The sequence below is a fragment of the Pezoporus wallicus genome, unplaced genomic scaffold (assembly GCF_028554395.1).
Source record: "Pezoporus wallicus isolate ANWC-B61680 ecotype Strahan unplaced genomic scaffold, APGP_CSIRO_Pwel_v1 contig_5690, whole genome shotgun sequence".
NCBI lineage: Eukaryota > Metazoa > Chordata > Aves > Psittaciformes > Psittacidae > Pezoporus > Pezoporus wallicus.
The window spans coordinates 652,082-678,080 of record NW_026642407.1 but is presented as its reverse complement, the minus strand read 5'-3'; the positions used below and the strand labels follow the sequence as shown (position 1 = coordinate 678,080).

General features: G+C 36.3%; 1 protein-coding gene across 1 annotated transcript in view; it reads left to right on the top strand.

The window, feature by feature from the left end:
• Positions 1 to 25,064, top strand: part of USP53 (ubiquitin specific peptidase 53) — a 36,757-nt gene extending 11,693 nt beyond the window's left edge. The window contains exons 4-17 of the mRNA XM_057429909.1: positions 3,363 to 3,497; positions 5,480 to 5,593; positions 5,675 to 5,757; positions 6,071 to 6,176; positions 6,976 to 7,122; positions 7,635 to 7,784; positions 8,298 to 8,469; positions 9,454 to 9,603; positions 11,209 to 11,352; positions 11,635 to 12,358; positions 13,793 to 13,834; positions 14,990 to 15,057; positions 22,919 to 23,018; positions 23,804 to 25,064. Of these exons, the coding sequence (XP_057285892.1) occupies positions 3,363 to 3,497; positions 5,480 to 5,593; positions 5,675 to 5,757; positions 6,071 to 6,176; positions 6,976 to 7,122; positions 7,635 to 7,784; positions 8,298 to 8,469; positions 9,454 to 9,603; positions 11,209 to 11,352; positions 11,635 to 12,358; positions 13,793 to 13,834; positions 14,990 to 15,057; positions 22,919 to 23,018; positions 23,804 to 24,668 (3,000 nt within the window). The 3' untranslated portion in view covers positions 24,669 to 25,064. The remainder of the gene's footprint in view (positions 1 to 3,362; positions 3,498 to 5,479; positions 5,594 to 5,674; positions 5,758 to 6,070; positions 6,177 to 6,975; positions 7,123 to 7,634; positions 7,785 to 8,297; positions 8,470 to 9,453; positions 9,604 to 11,208; positions 11,353 to 11,634; positions 12,359 to 13,792; positions 13,835 to 14,989; positions 15,058 to 22,918; positions 23,019 to 23,803) is intronic.
• The last annotated feature ends 935 nt before the right edge of the window (positions 25,065 to 25,999 follow it).

Below are 25,999 nucleotides of genomic sequence, written 5' to 3'. Positions count from 1 at the left end.
TTGTTCTTTCCTGTAGTGTTTGAAAACAGTTCTTTTACAATAACTATATTACTGTCTGTTAAGTACTCAAGATTCTTTTTATTCTGTAGTTCATGATGATGGTGGAGAATATAATTGTTCAGTTTAGAAGTAATGAAAGGAAGGTAGTAGTACTGGAAAACTAATGAAAGCTGGTACCTTTTTTGTGTTTAGTGTAGAAAGTAAGTCAGATCTGCATATCTTTACTAGCGCATAAAACTTAGCTTCAAACCATTTTGTTAACTCATCTGAAGTCTGTCAAATTCTGTTATATTCTTACTGCTTTGGCTGTCTGCAGTTACTAGGGAAATAGCTGCAAGCATATCTCTTTCATTTGGGTATAAATACCAATGAGGAAACACAGGTATGTTTTTAGTAGTATGTGCTTTCTACTTTTACTGCAATTTGAAAATAAAGACACTTCTGGGGTTCCTATACAGGGCTGTAGAATGTTCTTTAAATACAGTAGTAGATATAGCAATATACAGAACTGGGAATTGTTCATCTGTAGGGAGCTTAAAAGGAAAACATTGTTTGAAAATGTAGCTAACTGAGGAAGTGTTTTTTTGATGATGCTAAATTGTAGGTGAGAATAAACCCAAGTATTTTCGAGTTTATTCTTAGGGAGTTTCACAGACTGAAATGTATTACTTGTACATAAAGTCCAGATCATAACTCAGGCATTCCTGTGTTTTCAGAAAAAAATCTGTGTCAGTCTTGGGATTATATCTTCAGTTTCCTAGAGTTTTGTGCGTCCAGAGATTCATGTCTCTATCTGATATAATACATAGTAAATTTTATGATCTTTTCCTTTTGATTTGACCGATATTACATATGAAGTTCACACACAGTCTTCCAAGTTGCGCTGTAACCACCTTTAAGAAATGAAGAGGGATTGGTGCATGGCAATTGCTGGAATGTGTGTGTTACACTACATAGTCTTAATGACTAATCATATAGCTGAAATTATAGTAAAAATAATGTAGTAACTTCAGTGTGCTCAAACATGAAGAAGGAAGTGTGGTGTGTTGCAGTTGAACCTGTTAGTAAGGAATTGCTCTATTCTAAGGGTGCGCTTGTGAAGACCAGGTGCTGCTTTTTTTTCAAGCAGAACATACCACTTGCTGTACCTTAATGTCCTCTCTCTTCCTGTATTTTTTTGGGTTCCAGTATGAAGAAGGTTAAGGTTTGCATCACTTGAAGTCACTTTCCAAAGCAGTACACTAGCTTCAGCTGCTTCATAAGGCAGCTGTAATTGAGGACTTTAAATTTTCTTTATTCTTTCAAGTATCTGTTCTTGAGGGATTGCTTACTGCCATTATGCATCTCCGTGTGTGATTTGTCTAAACAGCTTACTGTACCTGAATATTTTGCGTTGCCTGGACAGTCTTCCTATTCTGATCAATTCCCGAGAATGCTGTTAAACAGTGGTATTGCTGCCTGTTCTGAAATTGGTTAAAATGGAATTAGTTATTTTTTTTAATAGTATAGAATCATAGAATACGGTTGGAAAGGACCTTAAGATCATCTAGTTCCTACCCCCCTGCCATGGGCAGGGACATGTCACACTAAAACCATGTCACCCAAGGCTCTGGCCAGCCTGGCCTTGAACACTTTATAACTCCATGGCCAGTAGCCTAGGTACTGAACTCAAAACATCGTAGTTAACACATTTGGAAGTATCTGTCCTCAGTCATTATGTCAACTGTTTATTTTTATTTCTTGGCTTTTTAGAGATACTGGTTGAGTGTTTCTGTTTGTTCTATGTTCAGAACCTATGGTGTTTTGATTTTCATGCAGTGTATATACTGGATGAAGATGCATTTTGGTAACTTGGGTTGTTTTCTGGTTTTAGTGTGGGGTTTTGGCTAGGTTTTTTTTTTCTTTGTGGTCTTGGGCTATTTTAACCATTCTTGTTCCCCAGAAAAGGATGTTATTTTATGTAAATTGGCCTTTCCTGTGAACTGCATAGCCAATAAATTCTGGTTTCCTTCAGTTCAATCCATTTATCTTTTTCTTTCAGAAATTCAATATGCTCTTTTCTTTTCTGGATAACACTGGGACTTGGACAATGCAGGCCACTAAAATGAGCATACGTATCTGCATAACTGCTTATCTGTACTTTTTTTAAATCTGGACATGTAAGGCTCTGTTGCATATAAAAAATGACCTACCAGCCAAAAAAGAGAAGTGATAAATGTTTTAAAAGCAGAGTTAACTTGTATTATCAGATCTGTTTAAAACTTAATTTTGAATGTTTACACGAGATAGCAACTGTAATTTTTATGAGTAGTACATGCTTTTTGTTATGGAGGGAAGTTTAAATATTTGACAGACACCCTGGAACGAATCATGGTTAAAACACTACTTTGTGTTAGCACTGAAACTTGGCTTATCTCTTGTGTCTTTGCCTTCTGTCCAACAGGTTGTTTTTTAATTAAGGCCTGTGTGAAAAATGCAGATCTTTATTTATATTTCACATGGCTTCTCTCTATTTGTTTTGTGTTTATTCTCTTCTTTTTTTTTCCAAATTTTGGCTTAAAATTCTTGACAGTGGAATACACCCTTTAATATCTGCAAATGTTTTCTCATTTGTTTAAGGTCTTTTAAATTCCATTTTTTTTCAAAATCAACTTCCCTTACTTGCTGAATGATAAGGCCACTTGCATACATATCTCTGCCAAAAAGAGTAGTAGCAGCCAACTACCTCTTCTGGGAAATTAATTAAAAATCAAGTGCAATTTATCCTCATGTTCTGGATCTGCAGATACTAACCTTTTCTGTTTGTATTGTGTGCACTGGTTCAGCAGAGAGCTGAGCAAGGATTATAAGCATTCTATCTAATTTATGTGAGGTTTTTTGCATATCCATAATTTAAATAACGATACAATCCTGTCTGTAGTTGTTACTTTATAAGCGGTGGGCTTTAAACTAATCTGAGTGGCATTACATTATGCCTCAAGAAATGCACATCATCTGTAAAGATGAGATATGTATGCATGAACCACTATTCCAGAAATAGCATTAAAAAAGCTGTACATTTATGGACCAGGGCTTGTGTTGCTTCTGGGGGTCAATCACTTGCACTTCCATATGCTTCTATGTTGTTTTCCTATTGGATCTAAGTTAAGTTTGGTAGCATAACTTATTATAATGGAATATGGAACAGAACAGGGAACCTATGTAGCCTTAAGATAAAGTGGTAGCTTCTAAAGTTGCACAGATTAATAAACATTTACAATATTTGCTGCTTAGGCATGCTGTGTAAGAACTGGTGTATTTCTGTAGAACTATAATGTCTAGTCAAATGACTACTAAAGCTAAGTAATCGTATTTCCTTCTAGGCAATATTTTCACAATTTCAACACAGTCGAGAAAAAGCACTCCCATCAGATAATATGCGACATGCCCTGGCAGAAAGTTTTAAGGATGAACAGCGTTTCCAGCTTGGATTCATGGATGATGCAGCAGAATGCTTCGTTAAGTATTCTTTGTAATAGCTGAGTAGAATTATGTTAGATTTGTGAATGCCAAGCTGGCTGCTTGTTTTGTCGCTCCAGGCTCACAGGTAGGATACAAGTGATGTAATACTACAAACCTCCTTTATGCCAGTTTAGGGGAACAGGCACATGGAGTTAAGTGTCTGGTAATGTGGGGTAGAGTAATTTGCTCCATACTCCCTAACTCTCTTGGGCAGAGGGATATGTGAAATATGGTTACTGCAGGAGGTCACTGAGGATGATGAGCTCTCAGTCATTGCTAAAAGTTCATGAATGGAGAGAAGGGTTTTCTTCGAGGGAGAAGAGGTGTCTATGGATTTGAATATATAGACTGTTCCTCCAAGAGTTCTTTCATCAGTTATCGAAATGTATCCCATTGCAACTAGCCATCTTGTTTCTAAAGTCTTCTGCAGAAGATATTTTCATTTTCTTGTCCAAGAATGAACAAATACACGAAGATCTTGACTCTTGCATGAAGTGTCTCCCTGAAAAACATGAGCCATTACTGTTGCTGAAAATCGTGTAGAACACTGGTAAAGAGGCCTTTCTAAGAAGTCCTTTGTTAGACTATGAAAATTGTTCAGCATTAAAAAAAATGGGATCATTTAAAATAAAATGGGATCTGGACAGGCTCTGTTGATGGGCTGTGGCCAGTGGCATGAGGTTCAACAAGGTGAAGTGCTGAGTCCTGCATTTGAACCACAACAACCCCATACACTGCTACGGGCTTGGCAAGAGTGGCTGGAAAGCTGCTTGGTGGAAAAGGACCAGGGGGTGCTGATAGACAGCTGAACATGAGCCAGCTTGTGCCCAGGCAGCCAACCAGCATCCTGACCTGTATCAGAAATAGTGTGGCCAGTAGGGCCAGGAAGTGATCATCCCCCCATACTTGGCACTGGTGAGGCTGCATCTCAAATCCTCTGTGCAGTTCTGGGCCCCTCGCTGCAAGACAGACATTGAGGTGCCGGCAGGTCCAGAGAGGGGCTGCGGAGCTTGTGAAGGGTCTGGAGTATAAGTCTGACAGGGATCAGCTGAGGGAACTGTTTTAGTCTGGAGAAGGCTCCAGGGGGGACCTGAACACTCTCTAAAACTACCTGAAGGGAGGTTATGTAGTGAAATAGGTGTCAGTATCTTCTGCCAAGTAACAAGGGATAGGACAAGAGGTAACGGCATCAAGCTGCGCAAGGAGAAGTTTAGATTGTGTATTAGGAAAAATTTCTTCACGGAGAAAGGTGGTCAGGCTTTGGAGCAGGCTACCTAGGAAAGTGGTGGAATCGCCATCTGTGGAAGTGTAATGTATATAATATGTATATAAGGCCCTCACTGATAATGGTTTAGTGGTGGTCTTGACAGTCCTGGAGTAATGGTTGGACTTGATGATTTTAAAGGTCTTTTTCAACCTAGTTGGTTCCATGATTCTATGAAAAAATATATCACTATTAACCTTCAGGCACAAAGTTGAGGGACAGAAGATATAGTTGCTACTTTGAATACTTTCAGCTTTGGACGTTCATGTGAGTATCCACAGGTGGATACCTACCTGCTAGATGGGTTTTCACATGCATACAGAAAAACATAAAAACATGAAGAACTGAGACAGAGGCCTAATCTAAAAAAACATTTCAGATATTGCATGCAATGACATTAATATCATATCTTACTGTAAGAACAGCTTTTCAATTTTTTCTTGATGATTCACTTCCTCCAAAGAAGAATGCACTCTGGAAGAACAGGTACATAACTGTTGTTTTATGCTGTTTTGTTAATGAATGGAAACCTTAAGGTGAAGAGAATTCTCATTGGACTGTGAATAGGAAGGGTTATTAAATACACATTAGACTTATAGATGGACTATTTGGAGCCAAGGGGAGTAGTTGGAGTATTAAACTGTAATTTTAATGTTGCTCCTATATTCTGACTTCACCAGTTGAGTTTATATTTACATTATTATTTCTATTTAGGAAAACATCCTTGAGAGGATCCATTTTCACTTGGTACCAAACAGTGAAACAGATATGTGCACTTCAAAATCCTGTATTTCTCATCAGAAGTTTGCTATGACACTGTACGAACAGGTCAGACCTTTATTTGATTTCTTTAACAAATAATTGGTTTCCACTGTCCTGAGTAAATAAAAAGTATTTTTATTTTTGTAGTGTGTATGTCATACTTGTGGAGCATCATCAGACCCATTGCCTTTTACGGAATTTGTGCGTTATATTTCTACCACAGCCCTGTGGTAAGAGCTTTTATTTTTGTATATCGTTTTTTATATACACCCTTTCAAGAATAAGCAAAGCATACCAGAGAAATGCTGTAATTGTTAAAAATGGATGTGTGTTCCTTTGTTAAAATGTTTATTTGAGATACGGTCCAAAAATAACATTTGAATTTCAAAACCAAGATTTAGAGAGAACTTGACAAAATGTATTGCTACTGTGTTATCACTTTATCTTTCCTTTTTAGTTGAAAGATAGAGTTGAGATTTGACTGAAATCTCTTTAACTCTTAAGAAAGGATATCAACAGTTATTTCCATTTATTTTTTAACAGTAATGAAGTAGAAAGAATGATGGAGAGGCATGAACGCCTCAAGCCAGAAATGTTTGCGGAACTGCTGCAGGCAGCGAATACTAGTGATGACTACAGAAATTGTCCTGTAAGTAACCAAAGATGTTGCATTACTTCAAGACACAAGGGACAACTTTCTAAGATAATACATTGGACTAAAGTATTCCCTGAAAAGTAGGATTACCTGTGGCCACTTCTACACAGCCCAACTTAGGGGGAAAAAAAATAAATTTCTATTTTATTTAAATTTATATTGTATTGTTCCGGTTACAGATAAACATCGTATGTAGGTGCGAGTGGCCTGTTTAGACAGTTACTAGGTTTGTGTTTTATTCCTCAGTTCATGTTCAACCTGGTTAGTTGGAACAGGTGTATTTTCTGGAGTGAAGCTGCTGTAGTTCATATACACTGACAGCCCAACAATATTAATTTTTAATTGAAAGAATTGTGTGCTTCTGCTGACAAAAATAATCTCTTTTCGCTTATTCTATGTAACATATCTCTTTCTCTGCATAAATACTGTTAATTTAGGAACCATAGAAAAGTACACAAGAACACAGAGTTAAGTTTGAATGATTAAATGGATGAGGAACGAAAGAGAAAATGTGATGTTGACTTAGATGTTTTGGAGGTTTCTGTTTTAAGGTGGTGATTGGATGTGGAAGTTTAGCTGTAGTCTTCATCAGACTGTGTTTTTTTTATCATGAATTTTATCCTTAAATTGTTAGAAACAAACGCCATAATTGGAGAATTTGAGTGCATAATTTGGGAAGCTGTAGAGTTGTATTATTGCACTATTTCTTGTCTAGTAACTCAACTTTGGACTTCCATTTTTTTCAACATCTTTGTTTTCCCTCCCATCACATATTTTTTTTCCCTTTCTCTAGAGTAACTGTGGTCAAAAAATAAAAATTCGCCGTGTTCTTATGAATTGTCCTGAGATTGTCACAATTGGTTTAGTCTGGGATTCAGAACACTCTGACCTGACAGAAGAGGTTATGCGGAATCTGGCAACACAACTTTATCTTCCTGGGGTATCTGTTCTAAGACTTACTATTTGCTCATTCTAGATCTTTATTTTACATGTGTATTATGTATATGTAAATATAGTAAAAATAAACTTATACTTTTTTTTTTGAAAAGCACAATTAAACTTCAAAGTTCATGTCTACTTTCACCATTTTATAATGTGCTGTTTAACTTAGTGTCTGAGAGGAAAAAGTCCATTCAGAAGTATAGTTTTTGTGCCTAGGTACAGCATTTAATGTAGATGAATTCCTAGTTGAAAATCTAGAAATATTATGTCCATTTGACATTTTGACATTTGTGGAATTATTTCAAAGCATTGTTGTTTTACCCTTTGAACTATGCAAAAATAAATATTAAAATAGATCTAATAAGTACAAAAATAATTATTTTACTGATGAAAAATTCTATAATGCAACAGTGTATTTGATACCAATTGTTACGCTGAAATGCCAGTAGTAGGTTTGAAAACTGAGGCTAAATGTTTTACACATTTTGAAATATATAACCATCTTTATAGCTGTTTTATAGAGTTACAGATGAAAATGCCAAAAATAGTGAACTTTTTCTAGTGGGAATGATTTGCTACACAAGCAGACATTACTGTGCCTTTGCCTTTCACACCAAGAGTTGCAAATGGGTGCTGTTTGATGATGCAAATGTAAAAGAGGTAAATATTTGTTTTACTGCTACCCAATTTCATGATCTTTACTTTAATATGTTCTCTGACACAAGACTTGAAACAAGAGAAACAAATATCTCTAATAAAATTAACTTTTAGTTTTGTAAATGAGTTTCACAGATTTTTAGAATTGATTTCACTATTTTCCAGTTCTGCCTTCCAAATACCAACTATTTCAGAATATTAATGAATTTATCTACAGTTAATCATATTTGTGCTTCTTTTACTGAAAAAGAAGCCCTTATTACTGGCAGCAGCATTCACAGTGTTGATGTGGTTGTTAGCCCATGTAGTACAGGTTCTGGCTTTTTTCTGCAATTTACATAAACTCTTGTGACGAATGTTGAATCTTAATGTACCTTTGGAATTAGGCATTAGAATTGCTAATAAATTATTCTTTCCATAATTGGGTTCAATGATGATGATAAAGTTTTGGGGGGGTTGTTTTGATTTTTTTTTTTTGTTGTTTGGATTATTTTAATTTTTTTTTTGTTTGTTTAGATTGGAACAAAATGGAAAGATGTGGTCTCCCGGTGCATTCGATGTCACTTTCAGCCACTGTTGCTGTTTTATGCTAACCCAGATGGCACAGCTGTATCTCCAGAAGATGCTCCAAAGCAGATTATTCACTGGTCTCAATGTAAAGCAGCAGCAGGAAATAGCAAAAACTTGGGTAATTAAGATTTTTGTTTTCAACATTTTTTTTTTTCCAGTAGCCGTATTAACTGTACTTCTGAAATGGGGATTAAAAAGGAGAATGTAATGAATTAGCTGCTTTGTTCTTAAATACTTCAGTTCCTAATTATCTAAAAGGTCTCAAAAGAAAAGAGATTAGTGTATATATGCAATACTAGAACTGTTTCTTTTGTGTCTGATAAAGGAATGTAAATTGAGACTCATGGATAATGAGGAATAGAGTTTGCTTTGTAGATTGTTCATAGCTACTTTCTAATAATTTCAGAAATTCCAGATGAAAAATGTATATTTGTGTATGCAGATGTTATGTGTCTATTGATACATTTAAAATACCTTCAAAAATGCTATAAAAAGATAAATGCTATACAAAAGAAAAAGCTTCATACCCATAGAAAGATCTGTTTGGAGCATGTGTGTTTGTGCACAAGTCAGAATGTTGGGAAAAAATCAGGAGGAGCTGCAGGAAACTTTTCTCCAGGATTCATAAAGCATAGGCCTCTATGTAAGAAGCCAGTTCTGTTGGTTCTGTGGTTCTGTAGTTTGTGGGTTTTGTGGATTTATTTTGTGGATTTTTTTTTTGGGGGGGTGGGGCTTGGACTTTGTGGTGGTAGTATTTTTTTGGGGAAGGGTTTATGTTTCGTTTTTTAATATTAAACGTAACATAAAAAGCCAGTTGAATTTGACATGTTCCTCTTTACATAATGAGTAATAATTGGACATAGACTGCTTCAGGGAAGAAAGAATTGAGGACCGTATTTCACTGTAGTGTACCACTATAAATATGGCAGTATATAAAGTACTGCAGAACCTTATTGTATACCATATTGAAATGGGGTGTGGTTTTCTGATGGGGGTTTTCTCTAATCCACAATTAAAAAGTTTTCTTATTTTTTTAATTTAGATATTGGCAACTTTGAATTAGCAACTCCTAATTTCTAAAAGTAATTATGTTATTTGATAGGACTTGAAAAGCATTCTGCTCCTAAATCACACCAAATGAAGGAGAATGGAATCGGAGACCCCACTAATCAAAGGGCTTATAAAAAACTTCAGCCAGATAATTCAGCATTCAATAGAAGCCATATTCAAGCTAGTGGTGGTAGAGGTGCAGGTATGTATTACCTACTCCTGTCCCTGAAAAAAAACCAAAATGTATTCTGTTATGAAATACTTCAGTTGATAGCATTCCAGATGTATGCTAGCATCTGGACTAGAACTGTTTCTAAAAATAGAATTCTATCATTGACTTGAATGAATCTTGGAATCGCAGCTAGTGTTTAAGTGATACCTGCCATGGAATGTTTACTTTTTCTTGAGAACTGTAAATGCAAAATTTTTTTTAATACCCCTGATTATTCCTCTGCTGAAGTGGCTCTTGAGGCCATGATCTATTTCTCAGTCATCATTATACCTTCAAATCATATTATTTATGAAAAGACATATTAGAAACTTAAACCTGACTGATGTTTTGGAACACATAGCCTGTGATCACAAAACCACAGTATTCAAAGAATGCTGTTCCCCAGCAATATTGTGATACTCAGCATTATTTGTAGTCCTGTATATTAATGGACTTCACCTTATGTTTGGAAAGAATAGCAAAACAGTGGTGTCCTTTGTTGAAGTGTGTTCTCTTTGTACATTAGACTTCCAAGCAAATGAAGCTATAAGAAGTCATGAAGCCATGACTTCTGCATTGCTTGTCAGAGTGCCTTTGTTCTCAAGTTCCCATACTTTCTAGGCTGAGAGATGCTGCTTTCTCTTGAGATATTTCTCCTCCATATTTATTGTTGAATACCTAGATTTTTTTGAAACAGAATGCTTTGAAATGGAATTATGGCTCAAAAATGGTCAGTATTTACCATTTCAGAAAGATTTTTATTTCTCCTCATAAACTCCACTTTTCATAAGCTCCACTGTTTTAATAAAAGTAAAACTAGCGTCTCCCATATGAAGATAGGCTGAGAAAATTGGGGCTGCTCAGCCTGGAGAAGAGAAGGTTGCATGGAGACCTCGTATCAGCCTTCCAGTATCAAAGGGGGCCTACAAGGGTGCTGGGGAGGGACTCTTCATTAGGGACTGTAGTGGTAGGACAAGGGGTGATGTGTTCAAACTTCAACAGGGGAAGTTCAGGTTAGGTACAGAAAGAAGTTCTTTACTGTGAGGGTGGTGAGGCAGTGGAACAGGTTGCCCAAAGAAGTGATAAAAGCCCCATCTCTGGCGGTGTTCAAGGCCAGGTTGGACAGAGCCTTGAGCAACGTGTTTTAGTGCGAGGTGTCCCTGCCCATGGCAAGGGGTTGGAACTATATGATCTTAAGGTCTTTTCCAACCCTAGCCATTCTATGATTCTTATGTTCAGACAAGATTAAACTGACATTTATTTTTTTAGTGTAATTTTAGTATAAGTCGTAAAATTTGGTGTTAATAGCATATGCTTCGAGTGGTATATGCTTTGAGAATTCAGTTTTAGTAAGAGGTGTTTAAGACATACTTGATGTTATGCTGCTTTGGTTCCTTTCGTTAGCTCCATTGGGTGGAGTACTTGGAGATACCTGTGTGTATATACTGTATATCTTGTTTTCTTAATTTGTGTTATGTAATTAATTAGCCTTTTTAAGTAGGAGTACTATTAAAAACATGGTACGTAAATGTATTGACATGTTTTGATGATGAATAACTTTTTAGTAATGATCTTTGACAAAAATATTTTTTGTAGCTAAGTTAGCTTATAGCAATCAAAAGGACAAGCTGAAGGACATATCCAGAGAGTGTGCTCAGAAAGCTGCTGATATGAAAAACTTCTCATCTTTACGGAAAGATGCAGACAGAGGACCAAGGAAAGAGTCTGGGAGACAAAGAGGTACATTCTAAATATGACCAGATGGGTTAAATATCTGTAAAAATCAATACTATATATGCAGATTTTAATCTCCTTGAGGAGAACATACCTGTAAGATTAGAATTTCTCAATTTTTGGTGTTCTAAAACAAATGTACCGAATTTGTTGAGATGTTGTTTCAGGTTTCAGTACTTATGTTTATTACACTATCAGTTAAAAATTAAATTAATGAGAACTTTAATGGACTTTAATGGAGCTTTTTTCTTTTCCTTTTTTTTTTTTTTTTTTTTTTTACCTTCTAAGATTTGATGGGGGAAGATCGTGCCAGTGTTAACTTGGGGTCTCCTTCAGTTGGAAACAGACACTGTGCTGATCAGCGCATACACAGCAGCCAGGGAAGAGGCTCTTACAAGCATGATGGTGTACCTCACCAAGCAAAGCTTTCTGTACAAGTGATTGGATCAAATAAAATAGAAGCTTGTCCTGCTGGGGAGAAACCATTGATAAGGACCCGGACTGATGGTGTCACTGGCTACGATACAGACACCAGTCAAGACTCTAGGGACAAAGGAAGTATCAGCAGCAGAAGCAGAAGTAAAGGTTGGAAACCTATGCGGGAGACACTGAACGTAGACAGCATTTTCAGCGAGACTGATAAAAAACAGCATAGCCCAAAACACAAGGCAAATCCGAACAGTAAATCTAAGCATGAAAAGGAGCAAAGCTTTAGCTATTGGCCAAAAGAGAACCAAATCCAGAAGGGTTTAATGACTATATATGAAGATGAAACAAAACAGGGTACAGGAAGTCGGAGTTCACTGGATTCAGAAGGAAAAGGGAATGCTGAAAAAAGCAAAGGATTTACAGAGAGAAAAATGCATGGTGATAACTGGCAAAATCAGAAGACAGAATCTGGATATGAAAGCAGTGATCATATCAGCAATGGATCTACAAATCCAGACTCACCTGTTATTGAAGGAATCAATCCAGCAGATGTCAAGAACGTTAGAGAAAGTGCTGCCTGCAGGTAACACTAATGCTCTTAGAACTTGCATGGATGGTATTTATAGGTAAAGTAAGTTGTTACAATGCTTGCATTTTTTTTAAAAAATCAAGATAACATACTTTGTAACTTTGTATGCTTGAGGTCAGGTATGTAGAAAGCTAGCAATGTATCTAGAAATAAGGGTGCGGACAATTAAGTGTTATGTTCACTCTGAGTCTGCAACACTAGTTCCCTTTGGAAGGCACTGAGCCTCACTGTTATGGTGCTGAGCCAGAACTGTTAATCCCTGACTGGGGGCAGGGTGTCTGAATTTAAAATAATTGCTACACTTATTTAGTTGGAAGGTTTTCGACTGTGGCCATGTGTAATGGAATACAGGTGTCTACGTAAGTGGTATCTTTAGCAGTTGTGCAAACAGGCCCTGACGAGGAGATGGGAATGGCAGTAGGTGAATCTGATACACAGTTACTGGTCATTGTTCTGAAATTCAGTTTTCTAGAACAGGTATATATATTCATCACTTGATAATTTATTCACCTGTTTGAAAGAAATCTTTCCAAAAAAAGTGTAAAATTACTAAAATTGTCCAAAAACTTAGTTAATAGCCAAATTTTATTAATTTACTAAGAACTGATGTATGCTAGTAACAAGTATGTTGCCTAGAGACGCTGTGGAGTGTCTGTCTGTGGGTGTGCTCATAACTCAACTGGACATGGTCCTGGGCAGCCTACTGTAGCTGACCCTGTTTGAGCAAGGAGGGTTGGACTAGATGATCTGCAGAAGTCCCTTCCAACTTAAATGCGGTGCTGTGAAATATTAAGTTATCAACCTTCCACATGGGGTTGCCTGTACTGGGTTTCTTAAACTGCATGTGAAACTTAATTCCTACTAGAAGTCATATATTCTTATTTCAAATCTTACTTATATCCATTAAATGTAAAAGCACAGTTGTGAGACCAAGTCTAGTCACACGTTTGCTAGATTTAAGAAAAATTTTGGATGTATATTTTCATTAGAAGTTATTAAAATAACTTTTAATGTGCTGAAAGAGAACAGCATATACCTGGAAATTAAAAGGCTCTGACTTGTCTAAAAATTTTAAACCGAAACAAAACAATTTTCTTTATCAAAATACAAACGACTTCCTAGAATTTTCAGAAAGATTTTTTTATACGAGTGGTAATTGGAGTTGACTGGCAATACCCACAAGCTCTCCTCTAACCTTTCATACTTTGTTTTATAAAAACAGAAAATACAAGGGAATTACTTGAAAGTTCTTTTAGAAGGTAGAAAAAAAAAAATCAAGTGTTTTGTTTTCTGATAGGTTCTTTCCCAGTTCTTCCTATTTCACTATATTTCGTGTTTTTCTGTGCTTTCAATAACAAGAGTTTCTTTTGTTTATCTTAATTGAAAAATTGCCACTGTATCTTCTTCCCTGCTTTACTCTTGGAGAAGGAAGGAATTGGCAGGGTGTTTGTCAGCTCCCTATCTGGATTGGTAAGGCATACTTTTTACTTAAGTAAACCAGCAAGACATACTAAATCTGCTGATTTCACTTTTTCCCCTTTCCTCTTGGATTTGCTGCTGGAATTTTCTAGTTATCTTTGAGTTTGATAAAAAGTTTTAAAATTAAAATCTCCATGAATGAAAGACCCAAGTGACAATTGCAAGAATTATGTTTGTTGTCACAACAAAGTATTAATGAATTGCAGAATGTCAAAGTAGAGAAATGGGCAAGATAGAATGCTAGCTAACAGATTACATACTTAGGATATTGATACTGATGAGATGCTTGCATTTCTAGGAAACTTGAGCTTGTCTTAATAAGATACGTTTAACTTTGAGATATTCAGGGTATAGAACTATTAAAGCTGAAAAATGTATTTGTTTCAGATGTGGGTGATACTGATGATAAATTTGAAACCGTATAGTACCACATGAGTGGTAATCTTTAGCCGCAATAAAAGCGACAATTTAGGTAAAACCTGCAAATGAATTTGAAATTGCCCAGTGGTATCTGTTCTATTTGAAAATCACTACAGAAAATGGGTATTCAAATCGTCACACTTTCTTGGTGATCTCAGTTAATAAGCACTTTGTGACATTTTTATGAAATTCTTTAGTTTACAATGGGAAAAAGTGCAGTTGGTGGTTATTTCTCACAGGTGACATGTCATTTTTCTGTTGTTGACAACTCTGGGAACCAGCTCTTTTTATTAAGCAGGCTGATGTAATACCCACATCAAGAAAATTTGCTTTTTAGATGCTATGTTTTCGGTATCCTGCTTTTGTAATCTGGAATAAGGCTGGGATGAGTGGGTGTCCAGTCTCCAGAATGAACTGAGAACTCCAGCCTTGCACTGTATGTTTTTTGTCTGTCCTTACTGAAGTATTCAGGTCATGCTAAATTTCTCTGTTATCAGCACAGACTGTTAACATGTGGCAGTTGTGTTGAAGTATTAAAGAGCCACCCCTACTGTTCTGTGTATCTTCTGTGAAGTTTGTATGTATTAGTAAAAATTGTGACGGTGATAACAAGAGTCAGTTTCACATAGGTAAAGTTCTTATGCATTTATGCACTTAAGGCAGTAAAGTTTGTGATCATACATCATTGATTTAAGCCTTCAAATTGATTGTATGCTTCTTTTACAGTGAACAGAACTTGGCAACCAAAAAACCTGACAATGAGTTACATACACAACAGAGAAGAAACTTTTATGGTAAGGACATTTAACTTGTATAAGGGGTACACCTTATACTTGTATAAGGTACCTTGTACTTATTCCTTATACTTGTATATGAAATATAAGGAATATACTTATATAAGTTTTCTAAAACCAATTTAGATCTAACAAAATTTAAATACTAGATTACTAATATCACAGAAGAGATGAACAGATTCTTAATGTGTCTTTTGTAATTCATAGTTTTTCTGCATAAGGTAATGTCAAATTTTGTTCTTATTCACATTTTTAGCCTCTTCAGTGAGTTAAGACTGATCGATAAAGATGGAAAGTGTTCATACCCCATCTTGGGCTATTTTGATGGAAATGTGATAGAGCAGCAGTTCAATAACTGTCACTTTTCTTAGGGGCATTTAAAGCGTTCTGTTCCACGAAGCACCTTAATTTATTCCATTTCTTGGCTTTCTTGCAGAGTAGATGTACAGTGTAAATGGATTCGTAGCTATCTGCCATGATACATGTGTTCCCAAATAAAGGAGTTGGTTTTTTTCATCACCGTCATGTAAAGAGAATTTTTAATGCTATGATGATAGCAGCAGGAGCAGTTCCCTATGTAGGTGCTAGGTCATCAGTATGCATTTTGAGAGTTTACCCTTTCTTAGCATCTCCTTTTCAGACAGCAGTGGCAGCGTTCAGTGTGCTGAGTCATGTAAAAGCATGACATGCCTCCCAAACAGTTGTTTCACATGACTTCTAGCACCAAAGTGACAGACTGAGTGGTTTTTCTTTTTTCCTTTTTTTTTCTTTGTAGTGCTTGGATCTGTTTTAAATACAGTATTTTTGTGTGGAAAATACAAGTATCATTTTGGGAGGCCATAGCTTTTTTTATACAAGTTATTAGATAATCAGAATACAATGAGTCTTCTTGCCATAGTGGTCTTCTTCTGGAGTGTTTTGTTACAAAGCATTTTCTCTCTAGGTTGGTAGAGCAGTTTGTCCTTCGTTGTGTATGTCACGTGCCACTGCCCGCTCAGGAAGCGGCAGGTGCGTAACTACTACTGGCTGGTGTAGGTTCTCTGTACAAAAAATGAAAACACCGGTATTGGTGATTTTACTGAGGTTTGTAGTGACCTGAACAAGGGGCAACAGTTTTAAACTGAAAGAGGGTTTATTTGGAGTAGACACTGGGAAGGAATTTTTTTATGATGAGGGTGGTGAGGCACAGGGACAGGTCCAGAGAAATTGCAGATCTGTCATTGGAAGTGTCAAGGCCAGACTGGACAGGGATTTGAGAAACCCAGTGTACTGGAAGGTGTCCCTGCCCACAGCAGTAGGGTTAGACTAAGGGATTCTTAAAGGTCCTTTCCAACCCAAACCCTTCTATCATTCAGTGATTGTGAGATTTTTGGATGACCCTATGCTGGTGTAAAACATGCAGTATAATCAATTTTCACTGGCCTTAATTGGTGCTTTTTTTTTCTTAATCCAATTGAAATTATTAAATGTTCATCTCCATTTCTGTTGGTTAAGTTCTGCTTTCAGAACATATGTCTCAGTTTAATGTTTTGGTTTTAAGGTTTGTTTTTAGCAAGCATGTTGCTTTCCTGACCCCACAGACCAAAATAAACAAAAAAGAACAATGATAGTAATTTTGTTCCCTCCCTGTGTTTTTCCCAACAGCATTTCCACAAACTTTCTTGGTGAATACTAAGGAAGATTTTTTTATTGTTTTTGTTTTAATGTCTGGGTGGACTGTGATGCCATTTGTTTTTCTTTAAGATATGAAGCAGTATCAGGACGAAACACATGTAATAAGGAAGTCTCTTTCCTTTGACATAGTAATATGTCTGGGGTTTTATAAAATTGATAAATGCCTAGGCATGTAAATATTACAGGTCAGCATGGGGCCAGCCAAAATTATTATCGACTGCTGCTGGAACAATGGAATGGGGCTTATACAAAGAGGTGCAATAAATACCAGGCTACTTCCCCAGGAAATGTTTTGATTTTTATAGATACCATACTTATTTGAAAAGAATGCATAATATAGTTTCTTTTAAGACTTAAATTGGAGGGGAGTATGTCTCATACCACTCATCTCTTCTGGAATTATTGAAATTATTTTTTGGTTGTGGAGAGAGAACTAATTCTGTATTTGTGTTTTTTGACAACAATAACAACAACAAAAAGCAAAAAGACCACCAACAAAATTCATATTGCAAAGATCTGTCTTTGCATGACATTGATTCTGCTTTAGTTCTGTACTATACTTATACCACACTTGGGTAGCAAAAAGAGGAAAAAAAAAAAAAAAACCAATGCATAAAGGACTCCGTTGGAATGAAAAATAGGTTTGGACAATGTCTGAGCTTAATAATGAGCAATCTCTGGAGACAACCATGTACTTTACTTCAGTATACTTAAAGCTTTCAATGTGCATTGTCCATTTTCTTCAAGAAAATGTATAGAGATTCCAGGTGATCCTTGGAGTTACCATAAAACATTGATGATAAGATCCCATCTATTCAGTTGTTCTAATTCAGTAACTAACTTTTGAATAATTTTGTAACAAAAAGGTATGTATTTAAATCAAATGTCAAGTTCTCACATATGAGCGTATTTTGGAATAAAGCGATTAATGGACTGAAAAGATACCTGAAGAATTTGAAGAAATTTCACAAGTGTGTGAGGTTACAGGTGTTTTTAGACTCAGGCTTTTTGATTGTCTGAATGTCAGGACACCTTTAGCAAGGGCAGACAGTACTCATTTACAGGTATTAGTTGTATTACCTTATGTTATATATCTCTGAATGTTATGAACAAAACATTAAGTGATAGTACCAGATGGCCTCCCAGAAAATAATACAGAAATGCCTAATCCTTTCTGAGAGAAGAGCAGAATGTAAGAAATCTTTGTTAGCTTCTCAGGGCAACTTGAAAAAAATATCTCTGAGTGGGTTTTTTGTATGGAAAAGTTTCTTACGGAAATAATGTTGAAATCCAAATTATGCCCACCATTTGTATAATAGTGCTTTATTGTTTCATTGCCTTTAACTGGAGCTGCATAAGTCAGTTCAGCAGTTGAGAATAAAACTTATTGTTAGAGCGTTATAAAGATAGTAATGTTGGATCACACAGTGGTTATGCAGATCAAATGGCTGCTTCTTTCTCTGGTAATAAATAATAAATAACTGTAGTACTGAAACAAATGTCCTGCAAGGCCAGTCCCTAATTTGTGTGATCAGATTTTCACAGGGAAACTTGGGTGTTCAGTAAGCAGATATAATAGCTTCAGTTTATATTAATGAGGTAGTGTTTTTGAAGTTTGATGAACCTGTTGAGGTTATTTTTTAAATTTGTTTATAAAGAACATTGGCATAAACAGTGAGAGAGGAAAACTTTGAACCTCACATCTTCAAGTTGAAGAAAGATGACTAATTCTTCAAAGTTGTGAAGGGCCATAGAACTTTTAAATGGATTTTCAGAGCAATTTCTGTACTAGCTACTAAGAATCGTTTTCAGTCATGAAGTGATTTTGGTGGTTTTCATTACAACCCTCCCTGATTCCTAAGGCACAGAGGCCTTAATGATATTGCCACTGAATAAAAAGCATTACTTTGGGGAAGGTTAAGAGGGGAGGAGGGGGAATTAAATCCTAGGAGCCCTGTTTTCTAGATTCAGCCCCCTTCCCCAAAGCTCAGAGCAGTTCATTCATGAGCTAACTTGTCAGTACAATAAGCACTGTGATTAAAATTAGCCAAGTGCTTGTTGGCCTCCTATTTAAGATGCAGTATTAAAAGCTGCCTTTTCAGTGATCTCAAAAGAAAATATACTTGGAATTAAAACTGCTCCACCTTGAAAATAAATGCAAAATTGTTTCTGTAATATTACAAACCCAGACTTTTTTCCATTAATAACTATTCGGTTCAATAGCATGAGACAACTCCAGCTGAAATCTAGAATCATTCTGAAGCTCTGGTGAATATGTAAAGAATAATCCAAATTGCCTTTGTTTATTTGTCACTTCAGAAAACCTCACAAACAAGTCAAAATTCTCAAAAAGAAAACTCATCTTCTTAGGAAAACCATACATTTATAGTAATGATTTAAAATAATGCAAATATACCTAGGAAAATCTAGTTGATATCTTTATAGTGCAGCCAGTGTATATGATCTGTTTGAAGAACAGAGTAGAGAATTAAAGCACGAAGCTACTTAATTTACTTAATATGAAACAGAAAGAAATAAATGCTTTTTTGGAGTGTCTTTAAATGATTAAAGATTTTGGTTAAAAAAAAAATAACCACCAACATACCCCCCCCCCCCCGTAATACAATTTTCAAGATTCCCAAATGTAGTTAAGCAGCCCATGAAGATTGAAATGTAAAGTACTCTCACATTTCCAATTCACTTCATTCATGTGAGAAGTTCACATCTAAAATAGATGATGCAAAGGTTCAAAACTGTGAGCTGATGAACTTCTTGAGACAGCCAGGTCAGAGTGAAGGGAAGGTTAGTCCTTGTCAACTGTTGTTTCACTTCAGAATTTATTTAAATGCTTGCACACATGTAGATATGCGCCACCCCACCCTGTAAACAAACAAAGCAAAAAAAAAAAACACAACCCCAGTGAAACTTGTATTTTAGTTTTCTCCAGATGTTTAAAGTCATGGAAAAAAAGCAATGATGAGTATATAAGGAATGTTTTGCAACTGAATGTTGCTCCAAAAGACGAGTTTCTTGAACATAAGGATTTTTTTTTTTTTTTTTCTTCTAAAGATGGTCACTAGTTTGGTGTTATATTTTTGTGTTTTGGTTTGTTTGGTTTTTTTTTTTTCCAAGATAATATTCTATTTTGGACAAGTTATAATGTGTTTATTTTCTTGTAAGGATGTTGAGGCAGTGGAATGGGTTGCCCAGGGAAGTTGTGAATGCTCTGTCCCTGGCAGTGTTCAAGGCCAGGCTGGACATGGTTTAGTGTGAGGTGTCCCTGCCCATAGCAGGGGGTTTGGAACTAGATGATCTTAAGGTCCTTTCCAACCCTAACTATTCTGTGAGTCTATGACTCTTGACTGGCATGTTTCCAAAGCTTCCAGTAAGTTTGTCGTGTCAGCTGAATACAGAAAAATATCTTGGTTCAGAGAGAAGAATTTGCCACGGTACTTCTTCTGTTGTAAATACTTCTAAGTAGTACACCTTGTCTTTTTTATTGGAAACTTAGGGGGAAAAAAAATAATTATCACATAATCAAAAGGACAGGAAGCACGGGGCTAAAACATATTAGAAGGAAAACTGGGGCTGGGGTTCGTCCTGTTTATTTGGTTCCCTATAACACTGAGCTTTGCAGATGTTTGGAAATGTTCTGTATGTGTAAATGAAGATATGAGGAGAACTTCTCTGGCCTACCTGTTGGCTATAGAATGGATGTTAATCTTTTGAAAATCTAGATTGGTTATTCAGATGTGAAAATACATGTTCATAAATCTTCAGAGCAGATTGGTTTGTATTTCAGGAAACAGTTATCCTATATTTATTGGTAAACTTCTTATGACCCATTGATAAGGATATCAGTCACCAGCTGAGCGTAGTGCTTGTGTGTCCCATATTTAAGTTTGCAATGAACCTAGAGCCAAAATTCCCAATTGCATCTGCGTCTGGTTTTAACCATGCATGGATATCCTGTCAGCAGAAAAGAAAATAACACATCTATTTTTAAGTTAGCTGGAATTCTGGAGGCACAAACCACCTGGTATCACTGAGCAGCTTTGGCTGAATGTGTGCTGTGGTCACACCAGAGACAGATGACCTTTGCTGAGACGGCGACCTGCTGAGACAGAGACCTTTGCTGCCGCCTCCGGACCAGCTTGTGCTGCTGCCTGTTGAGAGCTCCTTAGGAGCTTGGCTTGGAGTAAAGATAGAATTAATATCTGTTCTCTTTGCATCAGGCAGTTTGGGGAATTAAGGCGCAGTTGTATGGGTGATGTATTTGTGGTTTCTCTGTAGATGTACTCTCCTATAATAGAGTCTGAAGGTTAAAAACACTAGCTTCAGAACTGTTAATGTAGCAAGTTATTTAACTAATTCATTCCTAGGACTGTAGCATAACATTGGGATAGAAATTAAATACTGAATTGGAAATAATCACAGGAAATAATATGTCAGAGCTTGTGCCTTTTTGGGGTTTTCCTTCAGTAAAGCAGTTTATACATCATTAAAATCTGTAGTTTGAATTCAGTTTGAAATATTACCTAATGTTGGTTAGTTCTAATGCCATGGGTCACTGGAACAGTTTTGAACATTCTTTCAAATGAATTGCTTGTCCCATGCAAGTTTCACACAGGCTCATTCAGTAACTATATTTTTCCATAAGTATCCTTCCTAAGGTTGTGGTATTGCTTATCATGCTGAGATAGCAAGGTTTTTTAACTTCTTTTTTTTTTTTTTTTTCCCCTCCTCATTTAAAGGCTTAAAGGAAAGCCATGTGGGGGCTTTGTCTCTTGTGCTGTGTGCTGTGTTAACCTCTACAGCCTGTCTTGTTTGTTGAAGATTTAGTATCTTTGGTCTTTCGTCAATTAAAGATAGAGCGGATACTGACCCTCAAAGCAAGTATCGCCCAGCAGCATCACCCAGAGTTTAGTTCTTTTCTGTTGTTGGGGTTTTGACTTGTATGTTCACGAGTCAAAAGTTACAAGACTTTATTTAAACTTGGGGAAATAAGTAAATTAAACTATTTGATCTTGCTAAGATTACATAATTTAAGAATAGGTACAGAATTTCGGTCGTGTTAATGACAGTGTGGAACAGTTACCCCATTGGAAACTGTCTAAATACTGAATACAGGATTATTCTACTAGAAATTGGGCAATGCCTGCTGCCTTTATTTTCTGTTTTTTTTTAAATAGACTAAGTAGTTATCTGAATCTAGTCTAGATATACATAAAATAAGACTTTGAATAGCTTCAGAGCAGGTGGCTCATTATAAATCTCCAGTCATTGCGTCAGGAAGATTTGAATATTTGTCTCCAAATAGACCATTGCTTGTCACTTGCCAAGAGAGTGTTTTATTCTATGTGTTGTTGACATGGATACTTCAGTGCTTCCTTTTATTTACTGTTAACTAGAAGCTGCATTGTTCAGAAATTGTGTGTTTTTAAAGAATGATTCTTTGTCTATGAATAAAAGGAGCTTCTGGAGTGTAATAGTGCTGGCCCTGGCACACTCATACTGTGTGTTTAGAGCACATGACTGAGTGTGCTGTATGTCTGCTCAGCATCTCTATGAACATTACAGTTTGCTGTAGGTTTGGTTTTAATTGGTTTCAGAGAATGCATTTATTCAATAAAAAAAAAAAAAACAACAAAACCTAAGCACAAACCCAACCCACAAACAAGAACAAAAAAAAAACCACCCCCTAATCCCTGCAATATTCATCCCATTTTATTATAATTACATGATGTGAAATTTCAGAAATAGTAAATAGTTTTTATTTTGTAATTTAAATTACTTTGGATGTTTGAATAAACATGTTTTCATAAAAAGCTGCTTTTCAAAATCTGCTTTTAATTACATGAAATGTTAAGATTATCTTGGAAACATGAATACAGGACTTCTAAATTGTGATAATTGCCTATATTCTGATAACAAAAAAAAAACAACACAAAAAACCACCAAACAACAACAAATTTCCTCATTTCCTTCAGATTATTTTGGATGAATGTAAGATTTGACCTTCTGTGACAAATTGTCTTCAAAATGGTTATTTTGACCAGTGTCACCTCTTGAAAGGAATTAGTTGTCCTGTTATGTTGTGTTTTGCTTTTGTAATATCTGAGGAATTACAAAGAAGGAATTGGACTGTATTTCTGCTGATTTTGAAAGAATTTTTTTCTACCCCCAGACTTGAGGAAAGACCGGGTCAATTCAGAAGTTAACTATAGACCTCATGTTAATTCTCCAACAGAATTATATCTGCAGGTGCCCAGTCCTCCAGTAAAGAGGTAACTAATACTAGTGTTAATTTACTGTGTAACAGTTTACAAATTCTGTTATGTGATAGTAATCAGTGTTAACCATTCAAATGTTAAGACATTGACTATTTTTGACACAGCACCTTTTTTTATTTTATATAATTAATAAGGCTAAAGGCTCTCTCTGTCAATGGAATCAAATAGCTAACACTGTTTTAAACCATCTTAGCAGAGCAAAGGGGTTCAATAGTTTTATGTTCTTCCTTTAATGTACTGCAACGGGCAGTGATTAACTTATTTGTGGTTAGAGCAGTAACCCCATGAAATCTTGAGAAGTATACTGGAAGGGGAGAAAGAGGTGATTTCTGTTTGGAAGCTGCTGCTATATACCAGTTGTTTCTAATTTGAACTGTAAGTGCTCAGTGCCTCCTAAAAGTGAAGAATCTAAATAAAAATTTGGCACCCACAAGTAATATCTAATATTTGAAAAGTGGATGTATCAGTCTGAGTCAGATGTTTTGAAGAAAGCAGAGGTCATTTTTGATGTAGTCTTAAATGTGGAAAGAATTTTTCTTGTCTTACAGATATTGATGCTATTGCAAACATTTTCTGGGGCACTTTACATTTCAAATGAAAGAAACTTTGATTTAATACAACTTTTAATCAAATGGCTGTATGTTAAGCAGATTCCAGTTCTCTAGTCAGATGGAATATGTAAGCAGTGTTACCAAGACTATTTTTGAAAAAAAAAATCCTTGGGTTATACGAGCTCTTTCATATGTGTTTAGGGATACTTATGTGATTTTCTATTTCAGAGCTGAAATGCCTGAGACCAATAGGAAACTTTTCCCATCGTTAGCTCTACAGCCAATTCTTAAAGACGGTGTGAAGTCAGAAAGCAGAAATAAGTCAAGTGAACAGAATTCTTCAGAGTGGCTTAGTCCAGATAAGTTAGAGAAGGTCAGCGTGCCAGTATATGGTGCAGATGGCATATCCCACCCCTATACAGAAAATGTCTGTGTAAGGAAGCTGATGAGCGACGACTTTGACTCCTCTTCCCAGCCGCAGCCTCATCACCTAAGAATGTTTGGCCCCAAGGTGGGGTTGTCACCTTGTGTACCACAGAACCTGTCAGAAAGGCCCATGGTGTTTCACCCTCACAGTGAGTATGCCGGACACCCACTCCGAAGGGTGGATGCTCTTTGGGTGCCTGAAGCAGCGTACCAGAATCTTCCTCCGCCTTTACCGCCAAAGAAGTATGCTCTGAATACTTTTCTAGGATCAGAAAATAACTTGGCAGCCAGTAAAAAGTCGACAGAGGTGTTGCAAAACAATACGTCGAGGCAAACAGGTACACCTTTAAAATCTGGATCAGAGGCAAGCATATTTACAAACGATCAAAGGCTTAAAGAGCCATTTCAAGTGAATGAGCTGTTTGTTCATAAACCAGATTCTCCACCTCGCTTATCAGTTAATGATTTTTGGACTCTGTCTGAAAACTTTTTAAAGACAGGATCTCATCATACAGGACCAAGTGCTGGCTATGTGGATGGAAATGATAGTGTATCCTTAACAACTTATTTTTCAGTAGATAGTTGTATGACTGACACATACAGGATGAAATATCATCAGAGACCCAAGCTGTATTTCACAGATAGTGGAAGCTTCCACAAAGAATAGCATACCCCATCAATTGGAGTAGAACTGAATGCTACATACCATGCTGCTCTTGAGCCCAGGCATTCCACATCTGAGCAGTGGTACAAGGCAAACGTAGAAGGTGTACACTGCAGTAGATAGTCTTAAAAAAAGAATCTCTGGATCTGACTTTGGTATTTCATGTGGCCTGTAAATGGGCACAGACATTGAGAGAGTGTGTGATGACTATGTACCGAGTTTACTGTACTTTGGATTCATGACTGTCTAAATTAATATGCAAATAGAGGTGAACAAAGGAGGAGAGGTGCTAAACTTAGGGTTCTTAGATTTGTTACTCTTGTTGCCTTAATGCTTGCCTTTGTTACTCAGCTTGTCTTTTACACTTTATACTAAAAACAGTCCCTCTGAGTGCATACATCATACAGCAGCGGAATCAACTAGATGTTACTTTTTTTTGTAACAAAATTTAATAAGTTGCAATTTAAAAAGCGTTCCTTTGGACTGTGGTCACTACATGCATAGACTAACAAAAGGGATAAATATGCTACCATACATAATGAAGTAAATGTAGTTATAATGGAACAGTATTTGTCCTGATAGATAGTAGAAGGTGACATGGGGCTTTTTCAGCTGACTTCTCTGAGAGTATGTGCTTTCACAGACCTTCAAGTGTCTTTAATACAAGTTTACCCAGATAATTTCAAAGTTTTTATTTTAAAAGCCTTAACAAGAATTCTTTAGAAACGGTTGTTCTGTTTTGCAAGTGTTAAGTAAGATTTTTCAAAGGGAATTCAAGGAAACTGCAGAAATAGCATGTCCTATTAATACACCTGTTCTGTATTAGTGTACATTTTAAAACATTTATCAGATTTGTTCACCCTATAAGCTATATATACTTTAACTTATTAAAATTAAATTTAACCACATAAACTACAAACTGATATAGCAGAATAGGATGCTAATTTTAAAATACAGTTACCATGCAAGTATGGCAAGTTTAATTTTGTAAGGTTTTAGATATATTTGCTAGTTATGTTCAGTTCTGATTTATTCCACTATTGCATGCAAAGTCAATGCTGCTGTTTATTCAACTTCCTATCTCTCTTTTCAGCTTGGCATTTCAAGCAATGTTTAATGGAGGTCAGACACTTGATTTTACTGATGCTTTTTCCTATGCAGAGCACTCCCCCACACACATGTTCTGTACTTGGCAGATCAGGCTGTCTGAACCTGCAGCCATTTAGGCTGCAGTGGCTGAAGGGGCTAGAAAAGCGGAGGTTCCTCTCTTCATCTGCCCTAGCACTCTGCCCTGCAGTTTTAGCAGCTCTGGCATTTGCCATGTCTTTTCTTAA